The sequence below is a fragment of the Argopecten irradians genome, chromosome 3 (assembly GCF_041381155.1).
Source record: "Argopecten irradians isolate NY chromosome 3, Ai_NY, whole genome shotgun sequence".
NCBI lineage: Eukaryota > Metazoa > Mollusca > Bivalvia > Pectinida > Pectinidae > Argopecten > Argopecten irradians.
In genome coordinates this window covers 26,846,308-26,866,726 of record NC_091136.1, presented here as the reverse complement: position 1 = coordinate 26,866,726, position 20,419 = coordinate 26,846,308, and the positions used below count along the sequence as shown (strand labels likewise).

General features: G+C 34.5%; 1 protein-coding gene across 1 annotated transcript in view; it reads left to right on the top strand.

Annotated features, from left to right (window-relative positions):
- The first annotated feature begins 546 nt into the window (after positions 1-546).
- LOC138318036 (L-asparaginase 1-like) overlaps positions 547-20,419 on the top strand; it is a 30,750-nt gene continuing 10,877 nt past the window's right edge. The window contains exons 1-3 of the mRNA XM_069260073.1: positions 547-746; positions 18,272-18,383; positions 19,270-19,395. Of these exons, the coding sequence (XP_069116174.1) occupies positions 715-746; positions 18,272-18,383; positions 19,270-19,395 (270 nt within the window). The 5' untranslated portion in view covers positions 547-714. The remainder of the gene's footprint in view (positions 747-18,271; positions 18,384-19,269; positions 19,396-20,419) is intronic.

Below are 20,419 nucleotides of genomic sequence, written 5' to 3'. Positions count from 1 at the left end.
CTATATAAAGGACCCCCCTTATAAAGGACACTTTAGCCTTGTCCCCTGGGTGTCCTTTATACACAGGTTAGACTGTATGTTTTTAGCTCACCTGGGTCAAAAGATGATGAGTTTATATGTTAAGGTGCGGTACCCATCATCCAGTGTCAATTATGTCTGTCAGTATTTGCATAAATAATAACTTTGAACCCCCAGGGTCAGGAGTTCATTGACTGGGGCCAAATAGAGTCAATAAATTTAAATTGCTACTAGTCATTAATTACTAAGTGGATTTTAACCAAATTTGGTTAGAAACATTCTTCAGACAAAGATTTTGCATAAATAGTGACTCTGACTACATAGGGCCTTGGCCAAATATGGGAATATCAAGTGATTCCATTAAATTGCTTTACTTATACAAGAGGAAGCAATGGAATTGTAAAGCCTAGCTGATATGAAATAAATGTACATCCAAATTGGATGACTTACATTCTTTACGGGGAAAAAGCACAGATTAAAAAATAATAATTCATGCTCTATTACCATAATCATTGCAATGTCCAGGTGAATGATAATCACATTTTAGTTCTGGACACAATTTTAAGCTTTTTAAAATAAAAAAAATGTTTTCTTTCATTTGTTCCCACAGTCTATGAGCCAGAATCAAATTACTTGATCCCAGAACTGAAGAAGTTACCAATTTTCCATGACAAGTCATACGCCAAAAACCAGCTGATGGAAGAAGAAAAGGATCTACTAGTTATGCCGTAAGTACCTTTTGGGGGCTATTTATAATGATACATGTAATTGTTTTAGATATTTCTTGTTCTTTTGTTCTCAATTTTAGGTCAGCTGACCTGAAAGGTCATCATGCACCGTCCGTTATCATGCGCCATTCGCTGTCTGCTGATATTTGGCCTGTAGCATGATGGGATGAAGGGCTACCAAGTTTGTTCAAATGAATAACCTTGATCTTCATTCAAAGTCACAGGAGTCAAATCTTTAAAAGCTTTCTTGTGAATTACTGAGAGGCCTATAGACCTAATATTGGGCCTATGACATGATGGAAAAAAGGGCTATCAAGTTTGTTCAAATGAATAAACTTGACCATTATAAAGATCACATATGGGATCAAGTATGTTAAAGGTACTCCAGCGCTGACAAATATCAAAAACAGGAGCAGACGATTTAGTATTTTTCTTCAGTTACAAAAGTTATTTACTTAACACCATTACCACCATTGAAAAGTTTGAGCTTCTAATTTTACTTCAAGTAAAAAATATAAAAAAATGATTGCATCCCAAAAAAATTCTGTGGCACTATATCCTATATGGAAACAACTTCTTATGAAAAGCTATGACTTTTCAATTGATATTTATATATAATGTTTGCTGTTTTGTCTTTGATCCCTTTCTATCTGTCATCCTCGATACTCCATGGGTTCCAATCACTTATGATCTCTACACCCCTGGACTATCTCATAGAAAAACTGGAGGCATCTCAGTTGAAAACATCTGAACCAATCACATGCCTGAAAAGATTTCCTTTGAAGACAATGTTGAATTGTTATTTCTATGTTCTTCCAAAAATTGTCAAAGTATTCAACAGTGACATAGGTACTTTACAAAGACGATTATCCTCAATTTTCAAATGTTCATTGACCAAAAATGAAATTCATTAGATTTATTCGCAGCAATATTTAGAAGAATATTTAGAAAAAAATTCCATCTATATCTTTCTTTATGTTTTAGATTTGAGGTTTCGATAAGACTTGGGTAAACTTTTAAAATAGGGAATATTTTGTTTTGTGCTTTACCGCTGTTTTAACAGAGTTTTAACTAATTTTCTTTTTCATTTTGTGGAATTGCTTTTTAGCCCACCACCATCAGATTATCTGTCCTTCCATCCTTCTGTCCGTTCATAGTTTTTGTTTCAACTATTTCTCAGAAAGTACAAAATTGATCTTTTTATCCTCCGCTTTCACCCAAACAAGTGATATTAATTTGGGTCTGTTCCTCCGCCCGTCGGGCCGTCTATCCTTCTGTCCGCATGTCTGTCTGTAATGCTTGGTTTCCGTGCAATAACTGTTTTTTAGCACGATGGAGCGTAGCTCCATCGTAGCTTATAGCATACCCCTTAGTTTTGAAAATCACGTTGTGAACAGGATATCTCAAGTTATACACCATTGACAGCAATGAAATTTGGCAGAGACATGTAGTTATAGAGATAAGGACGGAACTGATAAAACTTGGCGACAAACAGACATAAACTCTATTTTTGAGGAATTAAAATATATTTCATTCCTTCTTTGTCTATAGTAATATTTAAATGAGAAACACAATGCATTACGGGAAATTATATGGCTGACGGTACCACTTCATACAAAAGAAATAAAGTTTAAGAAAAGAATAAGGCAATTAAGAAATATTCATTATTTTTCTATTCTTAAATATGTTAATCAAAGTGTCATGACATCATAATTACCTGTATTTTTTTGACACCTATAATGAATTAAGCCCTCCTCCAGCAGGTATCTTTTAAAAGTCTAGTCAACTTAACACTTTGATTATACATAGTTGTACATGTGTGATACGATAAGCAATCATACAGGAAACAGTTTCCCCAATTATTTTTTTATCATATAACAATATTCTGATAAATTTGAATAAACAGCATTGTTAAATTTTGAATTTTATTAAATTTTCTTATATTAAAGTTTAGTTGATGCTATTTGAATTGGTCCCAACAATATTCTTACTAAGAAGATGCTGCTTCTGCATACGCTCACACTAAATCCTGCTCAGAAAAAAACTGTTCTGCACAAATCAATCTTTTATAAAACTGTTGATCTATATATAACTTAACATGTGATGAATGACATCTGTCTTGAAAGAATTTTATGATTGTTTTAATACCAACATTGATAACAATTAAATACCAGTGGTCATTTGAATTATTAGTTTAAACAGTGCATATGAATGATAATCAAGAATATTAGTCAAAATCAATTATTAAACATTAATTAACTGGACCATCGTGCTACGAGGCCATTGGCCTCTTGTTTGTAACTTGGTCACATGGTTAAAGGATTTGTGCAGCCAAAAAATTTTTTGGATAATATGTCAGGATATTGCTTTGGGTCAATGAAAAATCAAGTCCCATTCAACGAATCGCCTAGCTTTTAGCGCTATCGGTTGATTTTGGTGGTGATTTACGGGTAGTGTCGACTACGGTTCAGAGATAATGAGCTAGGCGGTCACGTGGTCTTGTGATGTCACAGTAGTTCGCGGCTACACAAGGTAAGCCCAGTACTATACATCTATACAGCATGTATACGTATACGTTAGATCTACAATTTCAGTTTTTCGAGTAAATTGTTATCTAGCATTATGATGTAGATATTTCAGTTTCAAAACATTCCATTTACACCACTTCAAAAATTCAAACAAGCATATATCTAACTTTAGATTAGATTATCAGTCCAATTTGATAGCGATATCAAAATGATGTTCGGGTCAGTCTGGACTGAGATTTAGATAGCATATAATGTAAATTTCTGTGTAATAAAAAAAAAATAGTGTAACATTATCTTTTTACGAGTAAAATCACAAAAATAAGCATGAAGATATCTTGAATGCGTCTTTTTATTTCAAACTTCTGCAATAATGATGCAAACACGGCACAGTTTTTGAGTAAAAATAAAATGTGGACGGTTGTCAGTTACATGTATGTGATATTGGAGAAACAGTACCGATCTTATACCGAAAATAGTATGTATATCTATATTGTTGCCTTCGAAACTTTATTCATAACGTTTACGTAAAAGCAGAAATACATCAGTGATATTTCTGATATATGTTTTTAAATTACAGTATAAGTGTAGATTAAAAAAATAATTATTTCAAAATTATACCAAATCCTTAAAATAGCCTATTCATTGTCGATCCTTTTGTATATCATACCAAGATTTAAATAGTGTGATATATGAACATACTTAGTGATATTTAAATAAGTATATTTAATGTGGTTATGCTGTAACCCTTCTTGTATGACTAAACATGTACATGTAGATTCGAAACGGTGAAAATACATGCTTAGAATTCTTACTAATAACTTAGAAATTACGGAAGATTGCTATATGCCACGAATCTGTTATTACAATACTTGACTGGAATAATTTTTAAGGTTAAACCTTTAGTTGAAATAGTTCTTAGAACCATTTGTGTTTCTGAATAAGTCAACTTCCATTATTGTTTTACCTGTGTACGATATATATGTAATATATATTCCTAGGTATGATCTGGGATATTTTATTTCCATTTGCTTTAACATCTTCATTTTAAAAATGGAGGTGGCAATAAAAAAAACCTAGAGCATAGATGTACGGGGTTTCTATAATCCAATTAATGGATGTCCTAACCTGATTGACAGTAAGACAATACCAAATACCCGATATAGTCCACTGAATAGCAAATTGTCCGCGGCCAGGTAATTACAGGTGAGTTCGATGAATGGCGTTGTGTACAGGTAAACAACATCCTGGTCCAGGTATTACATAACCATCAAACCAAAGGCATGGCTAATTATATATCTATATCGGTGTATCTGTTCGTCTATTGATTAAAAATTGAAAGCGACCGCACTGTCTAAAAATTGTTTGTTTTGCTTAATATTTCAATATTTTGATCTTTTATATATCAAACATAAATTCTTTCTACATGTTGAAACATATTACGGTATTGTAATAAATGTATCTCAATTCATTCGGTTAGAAACACACAACACAATGTTTGTTATGATCAATTATCGGTGTGTACGTACGTCAAGCATAATATCCTCGATGCTTAAATCAAGGATTTCTTTACTTGTTACGTAAAATTTCATTTTACAGTCACAAACTTTGCAATTCACAATGAATCAAAGATACAGACTACAGGAAAATATTATCTATTTAAAGCTTATTCGTTGCTTAACTACTCGACAAAAAAAATCCGAAACTTTTTTTTCTGTGCGGATTTTCTTTCATAATTACACGAAGATACCTGTTATTAGAGCATAAATTAGAGTATTTGAAACATCAAATTTCACTCTTTAAGTTATTTACATTCGAGCCAAAGTTATTGTACGATTAACTTCACTCAAAAGTAATCATAAAAAATCGTTGATCGGCTTTTCCTGTGATCGTCGATGTAAGTGATAGCACATCAGTTATAGTACAGCTACAAGCCACGGACTATTATGACGTCACATGGTTTAGAGCTAGAAAATATGCATATTCGGGTGGTCAGAAAATTTGACCTCGATATCGACGGCTTACAGGTTATTCTGGTCGCCGGCGGCACGGAGAGGTTTCTACACATGCTAATAAAGCTATTTTCAGCATAAACTGAAATTATCATTTTTGACTGCACAAATCCTTTAAATGTGCCAAGGGCTCGGATAAGTTCCCTCAAGACTTTCATCGGACCCTATCGGAGTTATGGCCCTTTTATTAATGAAAAAACAGCTTTTTCGTCTGTTTCCGAATTCTCACAAATATTACAGGATTTTCTCGAAACTCGGTACCATGGTTAAATGTCTCAGGGTCTTGACTAAAATTGATTTGGACTTTGATTGGGCCTTGGCCAAAATCGATTGGGACATTGATTGGGCCTTATTTAGCTGAGTTATGGCCCTTTGAATTGCGAAAAGGAGGGATATCAATTCCACAAATTTCTTTTTCAAATTATATAAAGTTTTCCCTAGAACCCTAGTTATACATATTGCATTTTGGGACTGATCTGTCAACAAAATGGCCGACAGACAACCATCTTGGATTTTGGTAGTTGAAGTTTGTTACTGCTATTTCTCAGGACTGTACCAAAGGAATCTGGTTCAAATTTTATTGGAGACCCCCCATGAGCTCTAGTTGTGCATATTTCACTTTGGGACCAGATGATCAATTAACAAGATGTCTCTGTGATAGTTGAAGTTTTTTACCTGACTATTTATCAGAAAGTGCTTAAGGGACATGGCTCAAATTTCAAATTTATGTACGTTCTCCTAGGACCATAGATCGATTATTTTTCAGATCAATCCGAAATCCAAGAAGGCTGCAACAGCCGCCATCTTGAAAAGACATTTTGAACTTCTTCTCATGTTCTACCAGTGCGATTTGGCTGAAACTTGTTTGAAATGATCCTGATATGGTCTTGACAAAGTGTTGTTACATCTCTGGTTGATCCCAAGTCGAAGATGGCTACCATGATACTATATCTAATTAATTTCCTATACGATTATTTCTAAGGTAGTCAGATGACCGTTAAGGCAATTGGGCCTCTTGTTCAAAATGTTATTCATATTTCATATGAAGGTTATTCTTTATCGGTAATGGATTGTTAATTGCATTTGCGAATGAAAAGCAAGGAAACAAGATCACTGATAAGCAGACATATTGGAATTTGTAGCTTTCTCAGAAAGTACTGAAGAAATCTAGCATCCTTGTATGAACCTTGTTTGCTCAGCTTGGTCCTGAGTTTTGCATATATCCATTTTGGAACAAATCCAAGTACAACATGGCAACGGTAGCCATATTGAATTTAAATATTGAAGGACATTTTTTTAAGCAGACTTAATGTGAAGTTTCCCTTATGTTTTTATTTCAAAGCAGAGAAAAGATCCCTCTTTCCATTGTTTAACATAGATCATTCTTTTGTCATCCTCGATATTCCAGGGGTTCCAATCACTTACAATCTCTACACCCCTGGACCATCTCATAGTAAAACTGGAGGCAACAGAACAGTACAGGTACAGTCGAAACTCGTTATCTCAAAATCGCTTGAGTCAAAATTCCGGTTGAGTCGAATTAATTATCAAGTCCCGTTTTTTGTCCTTCTTTGTGTATGTATTTTAAGATCGGATGACTCGAATTTCGATGACTCGAAACTCCGGTTGTGTCAAAGTCAATTCCTGGTCCCTAGAACGGATAATCAGCGAAAAAAATAGTCGCTATCTCGAATTTAATTTTTGTCAAAATTTTAAATAAAAAAAAACCCCAACAATTACGTAAACATAACATGGATAAAAACAATTGAAATTCACCTGTGGTTTGTCGTAACACGTGATTGGTTTACCTGCATATATCGCGATCGGTATATGCGGATTCAGGCCTATGGGAACATACTACAACAATGATTGCCAATTAATAATTGTTTAATAATCCTCTCAAGTCTGGCTTCCTAATTAGTGTCACTGAACAATTGTGACTTACCTGTACATAAACACGATGATGTGTGTTTACACAATCACATTCAGTATGGCTCGATCTGCGTGGCTGATCATGACCGAAAGCGTGTTTGTTTAGGAATCATTAGAAACGAAAGTGTTTTATAAGGTTTGTATGGAATGATGATAGTGCAAAATAATTTAACAAACCCACAATGTTAAATGATTAACTAGTCGTTGCAGATGTACTAGTATCTTAGTCATACAATGTATTTCTTCGTTGGTATAGAAATCTACTTTCGTTTAATTTACCGTAAATTATATTAACCAGTAGAAACGGAGAGTGTATTCTACTCACGGTAGGTGAAAACTATTGTTTATTTTACTATTTTGAAATACAATTAAATTCTGAAATAAGAAAGATGCTTGTTTTTATTTGTTCAGGTATACGTAGAGTACCATATTCCGTATAAGTTTGATGTATGAATCATTGAAGTTGGTATACATATACCACCGGGAAATCAGGGTGCATGCCTATTAGCGTGATGATCATATTATTGTAATTCAATTCTTTTTATTTACAAACGTATTTTTTGAAAAATCCCAAAACATCAGAAAACATATAACTAAAAAGATTTAATACAAACCTTATAAGTTGGAAAATCACATAATATGCTGATCACGGTAATAGGCTTGTACCCGGCTGTCATAAGATATTTATAAGGACAGTTGAAAACCACGTTCTGACCAAACCTAATGGCATTACGTTTGAGTCGAATTCTGGATGAGTTGAATTATTTTCGTTGGTCCGTTGAATTTCGAGATAACGAGTTACGACTGTAATTCAGTCATTTGATTTACATCAAAAGAGCCGTATAACAGTACCCTGTGGTTGACTGTGTGGCTTTGAAGTTGGGTGTCGCTCTCTCTGTAGTCCTGAGAGAAAATCTTTGCTGGCCTGTGATTGGTCAAATGTTTTCCGCTGAGCTGCCTTCAATTTTACTATGACATAGTCCAGGGGTGTAGAGATCGTAAGTGATCGGAACCCCTTGAATATCGAGGATGTTCTTTGGCGGATGCCAAGATCCCTCTGGGATCTCTTGTTTGGTTTAATAAGATTATTTCACTAACCCAGTTATTTTATTCAATAACTTCATCAATGATCATTTTTTCATTACCGGTAATGATATCATTGTCCAAAGGGCCAAGGTGAGCAGAAGTTAAGCCATATGGTATTTGGCATCAGCCTGTCAACAATGCACATAACCTACTAATTCATTAAAACCACCAAATAGGGTTGGTAGCATTCTTGTTTGGTAGGGATTTAAAATTGTACAAGTAATTGGCCTGATCCAACTGGCAGGGGGTCAAAAAGGGTCAATTTGGCCAAATGGCTTGAAAGGTTTTCATCTCTGAAAGTTATGAATGGATATTGCTTATAATTTGTATGTAGCATCCATTTGGGGTGGGGATTCAAAATTAAAGTACAAATGATTAGGCTGAAATGCTCTCAGGTTCTTAGATCTCAGATGAGTTTAAAAATCAGATTTATTCGACAGTGACATACAGAGTTATTGCCCTTTGCAATAATAATTATTATTCGACCTTGTGGACACAATAAATAAAGCAATCATTTACTGAGCATTATGATACTTTGTATACAACCTGCTATCAATAAGATTATGAAAGAAAATTTGAATTATCGGACAGAAATATTGCTCTTTGCAATAATAAGCACTATTGGACCTTGTGAGTAATATAACTTCAGTAGTATAGATACTGGGTTTAATTAATGTTACTATGTAGGTAGTCTAATATCTTGGAAGAGTTTAATGTGGCTTTTAGGTAGTCTAATATCTTAGAAGAGCTTTAACATGGAAATTGTTTGACAGTAACCTACAGAGTTATTGCCCTTTGGAATGATGAATTTGTTTTAAATTGTCAACATAACAAGTTGAGTAGACCCTAATGTTCAATGAAACTGTATGCTGATTAACATCTATAATTTTTTGAAAGAGCTTGAAAATAAAATTAGTTTGACAGTACCTATGTACTTTTTGACTTTTGCTCTTGGTCCTTGGTCCGTTGTCCATCAGTCCTTCTGTCGGGCTTTAACTATTCGTGTTACCACTATTTCTCAGAAAGTATACAGAAGGGATCTTTATCAAATTTCATGTGTAAGTTCCCTTAGGAACTTAATTGTGCATATTGTATTTTGGACAGATCCATCAGCAAGATGGGTTGCTGGCAGGGTACAGTCAAACCTGTCTACAACGACCGCTAACTGAAGGGGAGACAGAAAAACGGTTACTATAGACAGGTTGACTTTATGAAAAGGTTGGGGCTTTCTGTCAGCCATCCAGTAAATATAAAAAAATTGGAAAAAAGCATGAAATGAAAAAATGAAAAAAGAAAAAAATGGAAAATACTGATCGTAACAACATTTATTTGTGTATTAATTATAATTGGTAGTAGAAATTTTCTGATATGAAGATGTTTTTTATCAAATTACTGACTTGATATGGTCGAGAATTGTTTATATGCGTGGTTAATTTCAAATACAAATATTACCTTTAGTATTATTTCTTACAAGTCATGGGATTGTTCTTATTGATAAACACATCAAGAATACGGGGCGATATCTGATGATAGGTCAGTCTTTGATAGGAGTAAAGGGTTGTCAGAACTTCCATCCTCAAGTTGGCAACTCTGTCTGTGTATCAGATTATACAACTGCTAGATTATGATGCAGTCTAGTAAAACCACTTCATACCTTGGGCTTCAGTAATGGCGCCATCTGCTTACAAGACTACTGAGGAAGTTCATTAATGGATTAAATGGACAGAATACAAAGAGTCGATGTCAGCAACCAGTCTTATACAATGTTTACAGGGCTAAAATGACAGGCAGTGGGTATATTTGACAATAGCAATTACTAGTTAGGGCTTTTCACTATTTGTGAAAAGACCTATTCTTATTCTTATTAGGGCTTTTCACTATTTGTGAAAAGACCTATTGTTTTTGTTAAGTTTCTTATTCTTGTTAGGGCTTTTCACTATTTGTGAAAAGACCTATTGTTTTCGTTAAGTTTCTTATTCTTATTCTTATTATTATTACAAGCTAACCGATACTTACATTATATATATAATTGGCTTCTTAGGTAAAATATGTGTTTTCGTTTAAATATCACATACAGTGTATATAACAATAATGACAATAAAAAGCTAACCGAATTTTATAACATATATATAATATATATAATTCATTTTTCACAAAAAATAATACGGGCAGCCACTTGAAACGTCATGATATATACACGTGCATATCAAAAGGTCTCCAATACTTTTAAATGACAAATTACTAGTAAACGTTTCTGTCATAATTTGCGTGCCCCTGTGTTTTGGCTGAGGTGATTAAGATTGCATTTTACGGCCTCGGAATAGCAGTTGAGATTGCTTGTTTTACACATGTTCATAGATATTTAACTGTCGAAAACAGATATATCTAGATTTAATATCCCATGAAAAGTTACATAATATATAAGACCACGATCGAGAGCATCGTGGGTAGCGATAGGCCAATGTCGTCTCCTTGCAGGCGGTGTATGGGATTCGCAAATTATTTAGTCTAGACGAAATAAATAATTATACTAATTACTGGTTTATGTAAATAATGAATGAACTTGCAATATTTCCAACGTTGGACATTTTTATTTTGCTATAATTAATATCGATGCTGCTATTGTTTTTGCGATGAGATGAGATGAGGAGGTTTGGCAGAGTCATCTCTGTTTTCCCTGTTGACACCAAAATAAAACTTGTATTGTAAGATAGTGACCTGGTATTCTGTTTATCATGTAACTTTTTCATTATACATACAGAAGACGGTTTTCAAAACGAAAGCAAATTGTCTGTTATTTACACGATTTCGCTCAAAGCGAAACGCTTCTTTGATGATCAAGAAAAGTTGCATTCATTAAACCGAATGAGTGTTTACTCCTTTTTACTACCGTGGGAATTATGTAAGCGACGTCAAGGATTTATAAGTGAGAAGGATTCGTGACTGTCTCTTTACATTACTAAACACCACGCGAGACGCCTATGAACCGGGAATAAAAACCGTTTTTCTCAACAAATACTTGTCTTATCGAGTCAAACGAAACACCATTGTAAAGGTTATTAAATTTCACGACGTATATTACTTGCTTTAAAGACGGAATATTTAGAGGATATGTCTTAAATTTTTGTTAAAAAAGATCGACAGCTCATGAAATGACAGCCCCGCTTCAGAAAGTAAGACGGTAACCATCGCACCCGCAAGCTACATCAAAGGCTGCGCCGGCGGATATCAAAGGAAAATCAGTCGTCGCCCAACGTCACGGTCAGTGCACTAACACAAAAGCGCCTGCCTTGGACTTCCCCAAAACGCAGTGTGACTTATCCTTCTCATATACGTCCTTGGCGACGTCATTCCGGTGATTGTTTGGCGGGACTGACTGCCGTTTCATTCACTCCTACTACATGTAAAAGTGATGTCACTGGAATGTTGGTGATCAAGTCAACAAATTTAGAAATTGAATCAAACGAAAGAAATTAAACATTTATTTACTGACATCGTAATATTTTCCTATTGCAACTATTACAGGAAATTCTTATTATCCGATATCGGGTTTTGTGCCCGACTAATGTCGATATTAGAGCTGAAAATGCATTGTTTTTGGCAAGGGTTACCTCGCCATTGTGATCGTGGTTGCAAAATTCTCTCACAGTCAATTTCCTCAATATGATTGGCTAAGAACTTGCTCGCAGATACTAGCGCTCCTAGCGGCAGTGTATTCAACAACTTTGATTTTACCGGGAATTTTAAATAGCAAATTTTGAGTATGAAAGTTACTGAAATAAGCGTATCTGTAATGTTGAAATAGGAATAGTAGATAACTGCTTTCATATCCTTACCATATACATCGTCCAAATGATCTTAGATTGGAAAATTTTCACTTGAATTGTGTACAATGTATCTAGACTTTTCGTCCTGAAAATGTTGTTTTCAATACATGAAGACGTTTCGTCCCGAAAATGCTTCGCTTCGCCCCACGCGTTTAGTCCCTACTAGTGACAATTATCCCGCAACGGAAAAAATGAAATCTATATTTCACCTCAAACATTAAAATTGTTACAATAATGATTTTTACAATTTGAATCACATTAGTTCGGGAGCAAATATATTTCAGGACGATATGGAGATTTGTTTATCACGACTGCGTTATGCCACATGTACGTGTAAATCCACAATGGAAGAAAGACAACTCTAACAAAATTTTGGACAAACTTGGACTACCGATAAAATAGCACGTGACAGACGGTGAACATTTTGTAAATGTCCAAGGTGGCGTAATCTTTAAACTAACGGCAGTTAATAAGGTATGAATGTTTACCACATCCATTATTATCGATAATTTTATAAGCACATGTATAAATATCAGATTATATCTATATACTAAAGCACATTCAGAGATTACCACTAAACCATACTTTTAAAACATTTTAGTTATTTTCACCACAGGAGCTTGACGTTCTGATCATATACATACAGCATATTCATTAAACTAGGTAATACGAAGTATAAATTTTTGGCCGAATGACATAAATCATATATGGAATGTTCATATAACTCGAAGTGATATTTTTTGGACTACTAGATCGACGAAAATGCCGATTTCTTCTTCATAATTCTTCCGTAAAACGGCACTTAAAAAGCTGTTTCAATCTGTAACAAATGTAGAGAAAACTGTTAATTGTTTAGCAATTATCCTGAGTTATATTTTACCAACAAGCATCAGAGATTAGCAATTAAAACTTACATAAACATATTCCCGACTCTCACTTGCATTGTGTGATCACTCGAGCGGAACTAATCTCTACCACCTGGCACAGTCTTACAAATGCCCACATGATCACTGTTTTTAGTGCGATTACATCTTAGGGTGTGAACTATGTTAGTTTTTTTAACTTTTTACTCAACAAAATAGACTTTGCGCACCATCATTTTCTGTATAACTTATTAATTTACCACTGTACCCATGCATACGTGTGTATTTATACTTCTTTGTGCACATTATATAACAACGGCTATAGACTGTATATTACAATCAATTTATGAAGGACAAAACTCTTACATGTAAGAACAGGAGGACTGAAGAACAGCGGGAATTAAACTTCAATAATATTTCCTCTATGCTGGTATTGCTATTTATGATTAAAATGTTTAATTATATGATATTAGCCTTTTCAGTAATTACTCTGTTAATACATTTATTGTTTCCTTATGTTTTACAGAATGTCAGCATGCATGTATCATTTCAACTGGAAACAGTCTAGGAGAAGAATTGTGTGAACAAAAAGAAGTAATTTTCAACTGTGGAAGCTTAATATTGTAATGATTTTCAATCCGAAAATAATTACTATCATCATCTTCAAATTCCTAATTCTGAATTTAACTGTAATATGATTTAAGCATATACCTGATATTTGTTAATATTCTATGACATGAACATGCTTGAAATGAAATGAATAAATAAAAGATTATTTAAATTTAAAACACAATATGACATTAGCTGTTAATACTTTTTGTCAAAAACATATTAAGCTTATCGTTCATAACACACTCGTCATCACCTTCGAGACAATTTAATGAAAATCAATTAAACATTATTTGTATAACACAGGTCGTCTTATGTTTTCCCCCGCCTTGACTATCAATGTTCCCTGATCACTCTGAAAGTATTGATTTTACCTTTTTTTTGGTCACCACATGAACTGCCTTTAAATCAATCACACCAATGAAACATACATTTACTGCATTCATTATAACACTGTAAGGCAATTCTGCAAGATCAGCGAACATTATTGATTTACCTTGAATATCTACATGCATGGTACCATATGTAACAGGAGAGGAGAAAATGTAACGGCAAGACCGGGATTCGATCCCGGGACTCTCCGAACACTAGCTGAGTGCTCTAGTCACAGCTCTACCGACTGAACTACCTGGTCATCGATAATCGACCCAGTCCAGTCCCGCTACACTCCTCCCTCTTTTTTTGAATACATACGAGACCCTTTCAAACACCACAACCGTTGGTTATTTAGTTGGGTGCCAATTCTGTAACAGGAGAGAAGAAAATGTAGCTCTTCTGACTGAGCTACCTGATCGCCGATAATCAACCCAGTCTGATCCCGCAACAAATATTTATCTGGTTATTTTATCTCCCTTCCTTTTTTCAATCTACCTTTATGACTTAGAATCTTACCTGGTGGAAAAGAATATTTTGTCTTACAAATCTTGACAAATTATGCACACTGTGATTGTTGCAAGCTAAACTACGTATCCGCTAGCTGGTTGCTGTTGATTGTTAATGATCTCAAACACACTAATTACTTATTGTGCCAATTTAAGTAAATATATTCTACTCTTTTCAAATATTCCTGATTACTATTCATGTGTAATATCTCAAAAAATTGACATGTGCAAGGAGTACGGCGGACCAGACCGCCAATGTTTTGGACATCTGCTAGATATTTCAGTTTCAGGTTACGGTGACCAATAAAAGAAAACAAACACAATGCGGTTTTCATATGTTATTTCTTCTAAATACAACACTTTTTGTGCAAGTTGTCAAGCATTTATGGGGAATATTTTGCATTGAAATTGTCACCTTCATACATCGGTTTTGGGACTCCCTGGACATTGTTTTCCCCATTTTGTTGATGTGCAAAATATACTGATAGTTAGATTTTTTAAGCATTTTCAGCCCTAAAAATTACCTGCGCAAAATTAAACCAGTTTTTACGGTATATGATATTGGAATGTATCCCAAACTTTTTATCATACTATTTGCCAATAACACTGTTATGATATCAGAAATATCTGATGGTCTACAACAAGTGTTACATGAATTTTAACAATATTGCATAACATGGAAATTAGAACTTAATATCAGAAAGATAAAAATTGTGATATTCTCAAGACGTAAATCGGTACCACAACACCAGTTGATGTTATGGAATACAAAATTAGATTTATAAGAATTGTTTACATATCTAGGTACAGACAATAATGTTAGTGGTAGCGTTTTTAAAGAAAGGGGAAAAACCTGCTGAACAAACAATTAAATCGGTGTTTGCTGTTTATAAGAAATAAAGGAATGTATCTCTTCCTGTTCATCTTAAACTGAAAATATTTGATTCACTTGTAATGACAGTTTTATTTTACTCATCAGAGGTATGGGGATTTGAAAAAAAAAATGTTGTAGAAAAATTCATTTGTAATTTTGTAAAACGATCCTGAAGTTAAGAAAGTGTACAAACAATTTCATGGTCTATGGTGAGCTAACAAGTTATCCGGTTTGAATTGAAGTTCGGATACAATGTATATCAATCAACTTGCTGTTTTACAAAAGAATAATTACAAACTTGTTAAAAGTAGACCAATTGACCAATTTATTAAAAAATCACATGGTGATATTGATAAGTCTTCTAGAGGACAGACATATTCTATATTTAAGACATTTTGGCATAGAAAAGTATGCCCCTTGTCTTTCTCTGCTGCAAAACAATACATGTTAACTGATACTGTGGTCCCAGGAACTTGATGACAATAGTCATTAAGAATGGATATTTTCATTAACATCAAATTAACAAGGAAAATGCTAAAGGTGTTATAAAATCATTTGACATATAACATCATAGGAAATATTAGAATGGGCTTCCAAGATTTTAGTATGTGTCTCTTATTTTACACCTTGGTGTCCAAGGAATCCTCAAAAGTCCAAACTGGAAGGAACACCAGCCAAATTTATTTCTTATTGTACAAAACTACAGTAGTATTGACCTTAGAAATATATTCCTCCTAATATCGAGACCGAGCCATTTAGTACTTTCAGTACTTTGATTTGATATTATTCCGCTCCTTTTGTTGATTTTAAATTCGTAAAATGAACTTAACCCGCGAAGGGCGTCAGAACGCTTGTTTTCAACGTGAATAAACACCGTAGTGATAAAGACCTTCCGAGTGAAAATTTGCATCAGGGAAATAGGGACACAAAAAGACGATTTTCTTCAAAAGTAAGTTAAGTTACACAACATTAAATTTGCTGGAACACTTAAAAAATCGTTCTGGTTTCAGAACAATTGGAATTATGAAGATATTTCTTACAGTATTTTTATTATTATTATTATATATAATGTATGTTAATTATTAGGGCTTGTCACTATTTGTGAAAAGACCTATTGTTTTCGTTAAGTTTCTTATTCTTATTCTTATTATTATTATTATTCTTATTATTATTCTTCTTCCTGTTTTTGTGAACGCTCTATCGGACGAACGGTAAGACATAGGATAAAAATTATTTCAGTATGCTTAATCCATGTAAATGAAAGTGTTCCATGAACAAAATTAAGTAGGTCAAAAAATCCAATATGGCCGCCATGATGGAAAACCTAAAAACACAAAAAATGCTATAACTCAAAAAGTATGAGAGCTATTTCATATATGAAGGTATTTTATTGTAGGGAATTGGTATATCTAAATTTTTTTTGTACATGTTAATACAAAATATGTCTCGTTAAAAAGCTCACTAGAGGTCAAAGTTTACCTAATGTTACTATTTTTAGTTTTTTTTTTTCATTATTCAATTTTCGTCAATTTTTTTGCATTACGATGCAGTATGCCATTTTTTTTTGCAAATTAGCGCATTCTTTATTTGCTACAAACAGAAAAAACATATTAAACAGTTTTACTTGTTGACTTTTGTGTCAGTTGTGTTCACCAGACATTAGGCCATTGGTTGTTGCCCATTAGTTGGATGCCTCTATCAAAATGTTTTTTTACAACTGTTTGGTCACCACATTACATGTATAAAAAAGTTGTAAGTAATGTGAACCAATTTACAACACACGTCTGCCCCATTAATTGTGTGATATACAGAGGTCAAAGTTTTTTTGATTTTTGATCGCAAGTAACCAATTCTTTAAAATGAACATTTGACCCTTAGTTTTTGTCATTTCATTTTCCTAATAGAAATATTATATGCATTGCACCATAGTTCCTTTGATAAATGAGGTACTCGGTAAACAACATTTGCAGCACTAGCCATGAACTTTGTATTTTGTTTTCTAAATTTATTGCTTTTTTTTGTAATTGTACATTTTTCTCTAAAATGTCAACTTCCGGTTCATCATTGACTCATAATGCAAAATCACCGTTTTCGGTGAAAATCATGAAAAAATCTTCTTGTCAAGTTCTACATAGTATAGAGGCTTCATGATTTGCATGAAGTAAGCTTAGGTAGTTGACTATCAGGTTTGAAAAAAATAAACGAGCTTGACCTTCATGCAAGGTCACAGAGTGCGTGTGATTGTAGAGTTATGAAAATAATCCTGTGAAAATTCAGCTTATTGAGACAGCCGTAGCTCGTTAACCACAAAGCCAATTACTTTCATTTTTGGATATGTTATGTAGAATCAAAAATGAAACAATTTATTTTGGTACAACTTTTCTGTAAAACGTCAACTTCCGGTTGGAAATAAGGGACAAAGTTCAAAAATGCAATTTTTCGACAAAATCATTAAAAAATCTTCTTCTCAACTTCTAGAAGGCCTAGAGACCTAATATTAAGCATGAAGCATGCTGACATAAATGCCTACCAAGTTCGTTAATGTGATTGACCTTGACCTATATCAAAGGGCACTCGGGCTATCAATCCTAAAATCTTCAAATGACTTATTGTAAAGTTCTGAAAGGCCTAAGACCTGGTATTGGACTTTTGGTACGTTGAAACTAAGCACTACCAAGTTTATTATGAATGACCTTGAACGGAGTAGCTTTTAGGTGAAAAGCCTGTCAAATTGTCCCAGTGACAATTTCTAGTTTAGTTTGTTGATGCTATGCTGAGATTTGAATTGAAATTGAGGCTTCAAAAGCGGTAGGGGCGCTATAGGGACATGGGTGCTATTTGGGTCGAACATGTTAACTATATAGATAATTAACTTTGCCCAAGGTTTATGCTGAAAATAATTGCTTTGTTTTGTAGGCCAATGAGGACTGGACGTAGAGTGAAATATCACATAAAGGAATACAACCCACTGTTAGATTCAAGTAATATGACAATGAGTGACTGGTCAAAGATAGCCAATGATATCTCAGTAAGTATTGGTGCAAGATAGCCCAATGATATCTCAGTTAGTACTGGTAAAAGATAGCCAATGATATCTCGGATAGTACTGGTCCAAGATAGCCAATGATATCTCTATAAGTATTGGTCCAAGATAGTCAATGATATCTCGGATAGTACTGGTCCAAGATAGCCAATGATATCTCGGATAGTACTGGTCCAAGATAGCCAATGATATCTCAGTAAGTATTGGTCCAAGATAGCCAATGATATCTCGTATAGTACTGGTCCAAAATAGCCAATGATATCTCAGTAGGTACTGGTCCAAAATAGCCAATGATATCTCAGTAAGTACTGGTCCAAAATAGCCAATGATATCTCAGTAGGTACTGGTCCAAGATAGCCAATGATATCTCAGTAAGTACTGGTCCGTGATAGCAATGGATAACTCAGTAAGTACTGGTCCAAGATAGCCAATGATATCTCAGTAAGTATTAGTGCAAGATAGCCAATGATATCTCAGTAAGTACTGGTCTAAGATAGCCAATGATATCTCATTATGTATTTTACATTTGATCTGTTTGTCAGGCTTGGTAGGTGTCTTGGCATTCTTTCTCTGTGTTCATTGGTCAATAAATGTTCAAGAATATTAAGAATCATGCTTTTGTTTTATATAAGTAAGTGTTTTATGGCCAGCTGAGTTACAGACCTTGAAACAGTGTTACATTGTATATAGAAAAACTACAATCCTATGTCCATCCCTCCATTGTCAGTCTATCCATCATTTTTCTATCCATGTCCGTCCATCAACAATTCCTTTAAATCACTACTAGTCATGAGTAATATAAGTGGATAGTAACCTTTGGTGTTACTGAGTAAAAGGGAACTGATTTTGATAATGTGTCTCTATATTACAGACGTACTATGACGAGTACGATGGATTTGTTGTTCTTCATGGAACTGATACAATGGCGTACACAGCTTCAGCCTTGTCCTTTATGTGTGAGAACCTTGGTAAACCAATTGTGCTCACAGGCTCTCAGGTAATTTAATGGATTCAATGGTCGTAATGATATTATATACTGCTGGTTAGTTTTATTAGCTCACCTGGCCCAAAGGGCCGGTGAGCTTATGTCATGGCGCGGCGTCTGTCGTCCGTCGTCCGTCCGTCGTCCGTCCGTCGTCCGTCCGTCGTCCGTCCGTCAAAATTTCCTTTAAATCGCTACTAGTCCTAGAGTTCTGCATGGATTGTAACCAAATTTGGCCACAAACATCCTAGGGGGTAGGGGAACAGAACTTGTATAATTTCGGCTCTGACCCCCCGGGGGCAGGAGGGGCGGGGGCCCAATAGGGAAAATAAAGGTAAATCCTATAAAACGCTACTTGTCCTAGAGTTCTGCATGGATTGTAACCAAATTTGGCCATAAACATCCTTGGGGGAAGGGGAACAGAACTTGTATAAATATTGGCTCTGACCCCCTGGGGGCAGGAGGGGTGGGGCCCAATAGGGGAAATAGAGGTTAATACTAAAATTCCTTCAAAAAGAAACAATGAACCTGTATTCAGAACATTACTTGGCATTACAAACCAGGTGAACGATACAGGCCCTCCTGGGCCTCTTGTTTTACACATGTTCATAGAAATTTAACTGTCGAAAACAGATATATCTAGATTTAATATCCCATGATATGTTACATGATATAAGACCACGATCGAGAGCATCGTGGGTAGCAAAAGGCCAAGGACATCTCCTTGCAGGTGGTGTATGGGATTTGCAAATTGTTTAGTCTGGATGAAATAAATGATTATTAAAATTACTGTTTTATGTAAATAATGAATGTACTTGCAATATTTTCAACGTTGGACATTTTTGTTTTGCTATAATTAATAGCGATACTGCTATCGTTTGTGCGATGAGATGAGATGAGGAGGTTTTGCCGAGTCATCTCGGTTTTCCCTGTCGACACCAAAATAAAACTTGTAAAGTAAGATATTGACCGTGTATTCTGTTCATCCTGCAACTTTTTCAATATATATACAGAAGATGGCATTCAAAACGAAAGCAAA